At 44.8% G+C, this 10,480-nt stretch overlaps 1 protein-coding gene across 2 annotated transcripts; it reads right to left on the reverse strand.

Moving 5' to 3' along the window:
• Positions 1-45: 45 nt before the first annotated feature.
• LOC105191659 (uncharacterized) lies at positions 46-8,228 on the reverse strand. 2 transcript variants are annotated; one of them, XM_011155203.3, is made up of 10 exons: positions 7,631-8,228; positions 4,757-5,063; positions 4,371-4,548; positions 3,460-4,189; positions 3,121-3,377; positions 2,498-2,679; positions 1,835-2,066; positions 1,587-1,746; positions 1,085-1,325; positions 46-813 (listed from the first exon to the last, which is right to left on the reverse strand). In XM_011155203.3, the coding sequence occupies exons 1-10, from the start codon at positions 7,755-7,757 to the stop codon at positions 531-533; spliced, it is 2,697 nt and encodes an 898-aa protein (XP_011153505.1). In that variant the 5' UTR covers positions 7,758-8,228; the 3' UTR covers positions 46-530. The 2 variants fall into 2 exon arrangements, with proteins under 2 accessions (XP_011153505.1, XP_025157751.1); XM_025301966.1 differs by having other exon boundaries at positions 720-813; positions 1,085-1,342.
• Positions 8,229-10,480: the final 2,252 nt, after the last annotated feature.

Here is a 10,480-nt window from a genome sequence, read left to right on the forward strand (position 1 = left end):
ATATGGAGTACATTACATTCAAGTTTATTGCATACTTCAGTTTATAGATACATTTCCACATTGGACGGATCAGTCACAAGTACTCATCGTGTTTTCTTCTTTATTTTTTCGTTATTTAATCAGTCGAGCTTCCTACCTGAAGTATCTCAATCGGGCGTATCAAGTTTCGCCAGTGTATACTTGCCCAATAATATGTACAGTTACAGCTGATTAACAAGTCAACAGTTCGGTGGCACAATTTCGATTTGTAACAAGACAAGACAAGACAGGCTACGGTACATAATTCACTTTCGTCTTCTTCTGCGAGATACGTTTGTGCTTCTACGAGGTATTTATGTGCGAAATATTTCAGAGCTTGCTGTATTCTAATTCACACAGAAGGGAAATTCTTCAACGTCGAGATACAAAATCTTGTGGAAAAGGTTAATCTAAGTTATTTACACGCTGTCCTCTTCAATTTATAAAGAGTGACATGACTCTGCGGACGGCGGACTCAGGCTGATGCACTCCTGTTGCAGCTGTGTGTCCTCCTACAGAGGCGAGAACTTCTCCAGTTCCTTCTTGATGGACGCGATTAAAGGTACCGCGGGATCTTCCGGTAGAAGTCTACTTTCCGCTAATATGCGTCTGCTGTCCACTTCCGGCAAGTTCGGCCGATGGAACGGTCCTGCGCTAAGTGGCCTCGAGCCCCAGGCACCGCGAGGATGAAGCGGCCCGGTCTGACCTGTTTCCGGGATGTCCTCGTCGAGACCTCTGCGTGGTAATGATGTACGTGGTCGTGTTTTCATTTCCATCGTGGGTGTTGCTACTGGACTAGATGATCATTCGATCGTTTTTACGGTTTATTTATTCTGCGCTTGCAGATTACACACTGTATTATCTATTTACTGCCAACCACTGGACATTGTTGCAGTATGTTATTACTGTCTAACTTATCGCAGAGTCTTTCACTTTGTTACAAGTTAATCTCTAGACTCTCGAGTTTCTCTGGACGACGGACTGAGGAATAAGGTTTTGAGGGATACAGAAACATATGTGCTTGAGTAGCAGAGCAATTATCCGTTAGAAGAGGAAGTATATGTACCTGACGTTTGCGGATTTGCCTCTGGTCTCCGAGAGTATCGCGAGTGTGTCCGCCGTTCGCGAGACCGCATTCGGCGGTGGCTGCGTCGTTTGCGACTGCGGCTCTTTAATCTTGGCGTCTCTGCTGCCGAAGAGGCTGAAGGAATCCTCGAGGAGCTCATGGAGTCTTCTCCTGGCGCGACCCACGGGTCCCGCTGGTAGATTGTACACTCCATCGACATCCGTTTCGGACGTACCGTTACCTTCAGACAAGTCGAGTCTTTCGAGAGATTGTGTGAAGAAGTGAACTATTCCTCTCGCACGTCACAGTAGCCGATCGCGAGCGAGCGTAGTCGTCGTAGCTTCACTTGCTGCGGTGCAATGCTCGAGAGATACGACGTTACCACTTAATCGCTCGTAATCGACTCCGTAGGAATGCTGATGAGGTTGGACTATTGGATTGTTCAAGCGATCGCGATTAAAGTACCAAACGCACGTAAAGCTGGAAGAGCGACACCGCGTACCTTCCGCGGAGAACGATCGTTTGCTGAGGTTCCAGACGATCGGCCCTACGGTTCCGGGATCTCTCGAGGCGCTCGACGTCCTCGCGAGGAACGTGTCGTCGATATTGTCGCTTCGGTCGTGACGCACCAGCTCTGGAGAATCAATGTCCAGGTGCCTGACCTAAAGAAAGCAGATCTTATCATCGGCACAATCATGTGCACGTCTTATTCGCGCGATCTGACCCGGGTTGGTGTCTTTCCTGTATTACCATGACGGGTTCCAGCACCCTCGACAGTGGCTCGACGCTTCTCATGCTGGGGAACTGCTTGCACGACGGCATTGACAGATAAGACCGTGGAGAAGCGGTGGAGTCCTCCCGCCTGACATAGCCGTTCTCCAAGGACTCCAATGTTTCCATGTGATCGTCCATCGTGTCCAACGAGTCGGGTGTTCCGGGCTGGTCGACCGCGTTTGTTCTCGTCATCCTGCCGTGCGACAGCCTACAAATATACGCGTGAAGCTACTTTGTTATTGAACTTTTCGCGCGTTTACCACGCTTCGTTCAATCAAACTCGACTCTTTCGGCTACATTTTAGGTCATCAATGGGTTATCGAATCTTTCTCTACCTTTTGCACAGTTTTGTGCACTTACACGGAAAAATACTGTCGAATCAATAGAATTGGTGAACAGCGCTGTAATTGTCGCAAATCTTCTGGAACCAACAGCAGTTTTGTTGAAACCAACATCCGAGTTATTGAAACAATGTACGCTGCGTCAGTTCGAAAAATATCGCTGAATCAAAGAGATTTGCTTCAATCACGCCATTGCTGATCAGTTTGACTGATTCGACAGCAGTTTCCTCCCCAAGTAAAATCGTCGACGATATTACAGTCGTCTGTGAGTTAGTTAGTCAGGCAGTTCGTTGATTACCTTGCCTTCTTACTTGGATGTTCCTGAACGCCCCAAGGTACCGAGCCGCGAGCCTTCTTCGGCTCGTCGTCGTTGTCGCTGGAAACTTCGTGAATGCCCAACTCCAGACTGTCGGGTGTGTCGGGCGTGATCGGAGTTCTGGACAAAGTTCGTGGGGTTTGCCGCTGACTGGTACCGTCGGTCTGCGGGCAAGGGTGGGCCGCTTAAGAAGAAGCGTACGATTCGCCCGGTGGTGGCGGGGGGAGGGGGGGTGGGAGTAATATTTCGTATTGAAATCGATATCGTCCCGACCGCGACATCGAGAAACTCAATTGTCTCTCCTTGTAATTTACGTGCTTGTTTATAGATCTTTCGCGTGCCGTGTTCAATGGCTCGCGCTCGTTTCCTCATGGTATCCTTCGTAATCTTTCGCACGCGACGAAACAATTGTGCAGTTTGCGGAACACCTTCCAGCTTGCACGATTTTACATAATTTCGCAAGCCCGCGTCTGAGCGTTTAATCGCCGTCACAGGAGCCCGCGCCGACTCCCGCGTGGATACCGGCTCAATCGCGGATTGGAAGCTTCCTCAAGTTTACACCGCTTACACCGAGAATAGAAACAAGTGTCGCGCAGATTGCATACCTTGACCTCCGTTTCCGACGTTGAGAACGCGGCGTTATCGAGACCGGGAGTCGCGGCCGCATATTCGCGATCTTTCTTGAGTATACTTTTGTTCGGCGGCCCGACGACGGCACTGTGCGCTCTTTTCTTCTTGGCGGCCAGGATCAAGCTGGTGAGAACCACGATTAACAAAACGACACCCGCGCTGGCTGCGCCTATCAGCAACCAGGCGTCTCTCTTCCGCGACAGCGCCAGGGGTCGACTCTCCTTCAAGTAAGCTGCAAACGCGATAAAGCATGTGCATTCGCGCCTCATCGAACACACCATTCACTCTTCAGCAAATTGCTATTAGTCACTCACGCTCGCTCTGAATAATCACCGGCGCGCCAAGTTCCAGAGCGACCTCTTGAGGTGAGAGAAGCGCCATGTCCCTCGCGGCCGTTTCCGCCGGGACGGGCTTGCCGTCCAGGTGGACCGAGTAGATCAGTCTCGTCGCACCGCCTTCGATGACGCTCGTGTTTTGCATCCGCACCTTCACGATCCCCGGAACCGAGCCATCCACCAGGCGCATCTTCGAGCGCACGGCTGCGCTCGCGCTCTCGTTCTCGCTCAAGCTCGTCGTCGAGCGGTTCTCCGAGGCAACAACGTCGACGTTCGATTTGGCATACGGTGCTGGCGTGAACTCTCGCGGAAATAACTCGCCAGAGCTCGTACCAATCTCGGGCTCAATGCTTGTGAACTCGTCGTTCTCCGACGACGAGGCTTGCGTGTCCTCCTTCAAAGTCTTTATGATTTTCTTCAGGGCGAGGCCCTCCTTCGTGGGTTTCTCGTAATCGTCCATAGTGTCGAACGTCGGAAGCAGCATCTTCTTCGGCCTGGGGATCTCAATCATTTTCATAGACTTGACCCGTATGTCGTTCGGAAGCTGCGTTTTGTCCCCAGCTAAGCTCGGAACGCCCGCTTCGGTTGCCGTATCAGATGAAGAGTCACCGACGGTCAGTTCGGTCGGTTGCGCTTCACCTGCGTTCGCTGGAGTCTCTGTTTGACGGACTCCTGCTTGGGACGAAGCTCCGAAATGTCCTGGTGCACTCTGTACATAACGCGCGCATTAAGAAGAATAAGAGCGCCTGATCGCAAGCGGGTTTCGCCTGAAAGATTGCTCGAAATCCATTGCAGGGAAAATGATCGATACGAGGGAATATACAAATTAGCCTTGTCCGTAATTCGGGCAGCGAGCGCTCGAATAACGAGGAGACGACGTAACAATTTACCTTCCGGCTTGCGTAGCCACGTGACAATGCGTTTCTCCGGGATCGCGGATCGGTCGACAGCAAGCCGAGGTGCCGTTGTTGCTGCCTGGAAAACGCGGCTCTATACAGGCGTGCCAAACGAAGCTCGACTTTGGGTGGCACGACCTCACCTGGCCGAAGAACCGTCAGCAGCCAGTACCTGATATTAGCATATCTCTTCATTTTCCTTCGTCGTTGGCTCTACATCATTCAGCAGCAACGATGTCATTGCTCTGATTCATTTTAACGATATTACTTCTTGCGACAGTCTCGCGAAAACATATCCGTTGTATCGATTTGATCACTTTTGATTCTTCTCCAATCCAAACGATACACTTTACCCCATAATATTGATCCATCCTAACTACCTTGGACCTGGATCCTCCCCAATCAGGACCCCGATGCTCTGATCCTCATCGTCGTCCAACCTAGGTGTCGGTTCTATGCACATTACGCATTCCGGATTGTGGGCTTCCGGGTGATGAGGCGACGCGGGAACCTTCTCGTCGGTCGGCGTGTAGACCGTGACAGTGTGAACGATCGTTCTGGTCTCGTAGTAGGTTAAACCCTGACTTGGGTCCACCCATGGTGGCGCGTCCTCCAGGCCGGTCCAGAAGAAATCCTGAAGATGCACTCGCCGCCCCGGCAAGTGCTCGATTAGGATAATCTCGTCTTCTGTACGTGAACAAGAACTGATGTCAAGGCTCTTTGCTCTTCCACGTGTACGTGCATGTTACCGCGAGATATGATGCCGCGGACAAACCGTGTCATGCGATACGATATTGCGACTCGATGTTATGGAACCGATGAGATCCTCTGCGGCAAATCTTTATTTCTCTTAGATATCAACGACGTATGCGAGAGAAATAATTGTTACACACGTTCCAATCTTCAGTCGCAATACGGTTGCATTGCATTCAGCTCCGAATAAAACATAGATAATAATTTAACTATAAAATTAAGCTATACAATTGAAGAGCCTCATGGCCTGCCGGAGAAAAGTTACGTAAACCACGTCACGCAGGAAGAAGGGTAAGAAAACAGACATGGTGCGTGGCCGCGGTAGCTTTTCCGGCGAGGCAGCTCGCCGATGAGGCCAATGACCGGCCGTCATGCGACTTATCAACAGTGTCACGACATCGCGCGCGGAGGAGGATGAACCGATCATAATAGATACGATAATAAAAAGCGGAGACGACGGGAAGTTAAGAGGAAGGAATCCCTTATCACGCAATCACGTGAGCAGGCCTCGTAAAAGTTGCACGATCCATTCACATGCGTGAGCGGAGCTTATTTTCGATAATCACCGGCCTGTGTTGTTCGCTTATTTTGTCATACCGCGTGTTCCGCTAATCACAAGGATAATGTCCCTCGCGGCGAGGTTTCGCAACGTTTCGCCAAGCGCGAGAAAGCCGCGATGCGGCGGATGAGCACGGTTCTCCGCGAACAGCATGAGCCTCGGAGTGAGGTTGACTTTGGGTTGAGGCTTTTCAAGCGGACTCCGCTTTTCAAACCGCCGATCAATTATGACGCTACATGGGACACGTCCGCGGTGTTTATTCTCTTCGCGTAATTTTTTCCGCGTTGTCGCAACGACCTGGTTTCACGGTCCGTTTGACTTTCCGGTGCGGGAGTATCGTCGCGGTATCGCGACTACTCAAATCGCTCGCAATTTCGCAACTTTGTGTCCACGCGAGCTCTCGCGATTCGTCTCCGTCAGACTTCAGCGAACGGCAGCTGGGGAAAAATTCACGATCACTCCGGAGTGCGTGCAGTACACGCTGCGTCTGTGCACACATGCATTATTTTCTTCTTTTAATTTTTTTTTTTACAAGTAACTTTAATACGAAATATTGTACGATGCAAGGTATGGATTTTTTTTGCCGTCTTCGAAGCAGACGCTCAGCGCCAATTATCTCATGCATACGCAGGGTTCATAGTCACGCGGCGTGTCTCAGGTATTTTTAGTACGTGATGGTAGTGTTAAATCGATAGAAAACGGAGTTCCTATGGTGAGAATGAGTGAAATTGATCGCCATTAACCCCCCGTACAACGCGTCGCTCATTCCGTCGCATTATCGCCGGCATTCCCGCGAATTTACGGGTAATCTCGTGCTGACGCGTCTCTATGACGCATACGTGTCGATATAATGAGGAGCGTCTCCGTGTGACTCCTTCCGAGGAGCGACCATGGTCGCGCCTTCTGCCGTCCACGATAACCCGACGCCGATGTGCAAAATTCGAAGTATCAGCAAGTATATCCCGATAAATTATGCTTATGGTTTATCGATCGGAAACATCTTGCGCTGTCTTGCCACCATCACGCAGAATAGCGCTGCCGTATTCCGGCGAGCACGTCGCTCTTGACACGTACACATGTATGCTGATAATAATATCGATTGTGCAGACCGCGTACACCTGCACGAGAGTGCTGAATTACTTAAGCCGTGTGTTGCAGACTGGCGCCCAGCTGGCAATATCTGCTGAAATCTGACTGACTTCAGTTGCCAGCACATTGACAACAAGGTCGCGGAAGAATGCACCCCGTGCGGAAATGGGATCACGGGACGCGGAGCGCTTGTGTTCTCACGTGCACGTGTATCGCTTTATGAAAGAGCGCTCCCGAATCGATCGAGCACGTGGAACCAACTACGTATATGTGCTTGCCGTTGCTTGATTCACACATACACGCACACATACGCCGTGTGTACGCGCGTAAAATATGCCGCGCGAGAGAGAGAGAGAGAGAGAGAGAGAGAGAGAGAGAGAGAGAGAGAGAGAAGGTAAAACGAAGTACAGGTATTCGGCTGTTGTTTGGTGAAGAAAGCACACACGTAGTAAAGGTAGGCATGATAATAAAAATTAATGCAGCATAAGTAGCACGCAAGAGGAAGTGTCAGTTCTTTCCTCCTGTTTTTCACGAGACTAACTTTGCGCGACAAAAATAAAGCGAGTTCGTCGGGCACTCGACGTTGAAAAAAATCGACGATTCGGCGATTACGAACTGAGTTAAGTAAAAATGTAATCTCAGAAAATATTGCAATTAAACTGGGTGCCAATTTCGGTGATACAAAATTATGTGCATGACGCTTTTATTTTATAGGAAAGAATTCGTCAGTCTACGATGACATTTTCACTCATGGTGAATGAAACTATTTTTAAAATATACAGAATCATATGTGAGTGTGTGTACGTGTATGTAGGTACATATGTATATATATATATATATATTTATCACTGACCGGTTCCTGGTGGCATGGACGCGAGCACTCTCGAAATATTCGAATTTTGCAGTAGAAAAATCGCGATTTGCACGACGGTGCCGAAAGATGCGGATAATGCTGCACGCAATACACCGCATAGTAGCATCGCGTTAAGCGCGCTCCGCTATACTAAATCGACGACACTAGGGAGTGTTTCTGCACATGGACGAATAGGTACAAATTGGCCAGGTAGGCCGGAGTATGCGCAGAAATCGTGCGGACAGAAAAAGTAAAGCGTAGGTAAATGAAATGAAAAAGGGAATCGCTTTTGTTGATCTAATCACATCATTGTTCTCTTTCTTTTTTTCTTTCATCACGCCATTCTTCCCATTCGAGTAGAACTTTAACGTACAACGATGTATTTGCGGTAAAATGTGAGATCGTTCTTGCGCGACATTTTACCGTGATCTTTTTTACCTGCCGACGCTACACGCACAGGTAGTATCAATAACTACAGGATGTTTCGCTTAGTATCGTCAAATAAATTACCTTCGGTGGTAAGATTTTAAAGTAACGTCTTAACAAGAGTGTTGTGAATAAACAATATTCAGAGAGCAAGGCAAATATAAAAAAATAGAGAGCTCTGTGGTTTCGTGAGTAATAATAAAAAAGGAAATATTATCTCTTGAATTACGTATATCGTTTCTTAAATTACGATATGTCAAATTGGTTAACTGTCCAAATAATGATAATGTTTTATCGTACAGTTTACTTTCTGAAAAGGCAAGAAAGGAAGGTTTCTTAAGCATTATTAAACAGTCTTAAAATCGGCCTCTTAATATTTAATCTCATCTACAAATTAATTATAGAAATTAAAAGATTCGCGAAAGTAAAAAAGAATCAGTAAATAGCATACCATGATCTTTCCTCTCTGTATCTGTCGAAAGTATTTGTTTATTAGTATATTAAATTAGAATATAGAGTATATAGTATACATACACGCACATATTACAATTCTATGTGCAATGTGCCTGACGATTAAGGACAACACTTGTTCGTAAAATGACAAAGGACTCTTCTGAAACGTAATCTACATTTTAAAAGAGTCCTTTGCCATTTTACGAACTAGTGTTTATTAGAGAATTAATAAAGTTTAATAAAGAATTAAAGGATTAATATAAGAATTAAAAGATTAAAACGTGGATTACCTGTTGTAGAAGGGTGGAATTAGAAAAAGAATACAGCGGTTTAGCCGTACAAGATGAAAGGAAATATTTTATATTAACGTCAGAAATTCTGACCATTGTATTCTTTTTCAAATTCCACCCTTGTACAACAGGTAATCTACGTTTTAATTCTTTAATTTTTATATTAACCCTTTAATTCTTATATTTAACGAATATTATTATAATATTGTATATTATAAATCATTGTTTTCCATTATTAATATATCAATGTATTGCCCATTTTCCTCTATATGATCATTTTATCGACGCGCTTTGTAGTTTTGCGAGGTCTACCGTTTCGTTTATTAGCTAGAGAATTCGTCAACTTATATTTAGCAATAATCCTATTTACAGTACTTTTATCAATTAATAAGCAATTAGCAATTTCGCGAGAAACCTTTCCTTGTTGAGAAAGATTAATCACGGCATTGCGTAACTGAAGGCTTGTATGTTTCGGCATTGCGGTAAACAATAGACTGTAACTTATTGTTAACAATAGTTAAAGCAAATATATACGAAGGAGTTTCATAAGAAACCTAAATAAACCGGGTTCATAAAGTCACACAATAAGAATATGGCTCAATACTTTTGAACACATGTAAATATTATATGATTAAATAATTAGAAACTATGTAATTTCAAAATTTTGTAACTGTACTATTATTTGTAAGAATGTTATGTCAACTATTTTATATAATTAATTTTTAGAGCAAATCAATATATTGTCATGTATCTTAAAAAGACACTATGGCTCGAAACTTTTGCACGCCACTGTAAGTTTCCTTATTCATATGATCCGGTTCATGACATCCGGTAAACTTTGATTCTGGCTGCGATTGGCTACTGCTATATTAGCATACAATAAGTCGAAGAATAATTTAGACTAACCTTGTCAAAACATATTGGGTCTATATTTATCGTCCATTAAGGTTATTAAGATCAGATTGAATAGAAAGAACTATTATCTGTTTCTACCGCTTCAAGAGTATCGCTAACAATTCGTTCTTGTAATAATCTTTTCTTCCTATAGGATTCCCTTTATTTTCAGAAATTACGTATCTTTCTTCTAGAATTTTAGAATTTTAGATGACGCATTACGTAGTAAAATTAATCTGATATCTTACTTCAGACATTTCCGGTCAAAAAGTTATTTTTACAAAAAAAAGAGAAAAAGAGGAAGAAAGTATGAGAAAAGAACTATTTTTATCCAGAATTCCGAAACAAATAACACGTTGCTTGAAATGTTTTTTCATATCTGCATTTGTTCTCGAGAAATTTAGCAAGAATGTTTTTTGGGTATAGTTTTGTTCTTCTTTTAAAAAAATTAATCAAACAACAGTAAGGGTGGAAAGACCGGTGATAAGAAAATTATTTTGACTAACTTTAATTAAAATCTCACTATTAACAAAGAAATTTTAACTTTATTCTCCTATTTAATGTGTTCGAATAATATTGAGAATTTGGCCATTTTGATTCTTTGTATCTCGAAAACTATCTCTATACTCAAGTTAATTTTTTTCTAAAATTGATACTCATTTTATAGTATTGTTTAGCACATTTAGCAGTTTGATTCGAATTTCAAGGACCACAAAATTGGCGTAAAAGACATTCTGGCGTCAGTCTTTTGTAGCGCGCATATTTGCTACTAAAATTTTTTATTTTA

This window comes from Harpegnathos saltator, unplaced genomic scaffold (assembly GCF_003227715.2).
Source record: "Harpegnathos saltator strain DR-91 unplaced genomic scaffold, Hsal_v8.6 scaffold460, whole genome shotgun sequence".
Classification (NCBI taxonomy): domain Eukaryota; kingdom Metazoa; phylum Arthropoda; class Insecta; order Hymenoptera; family Formicidae; genus Harpegnathos; species Harpegnathos saltator.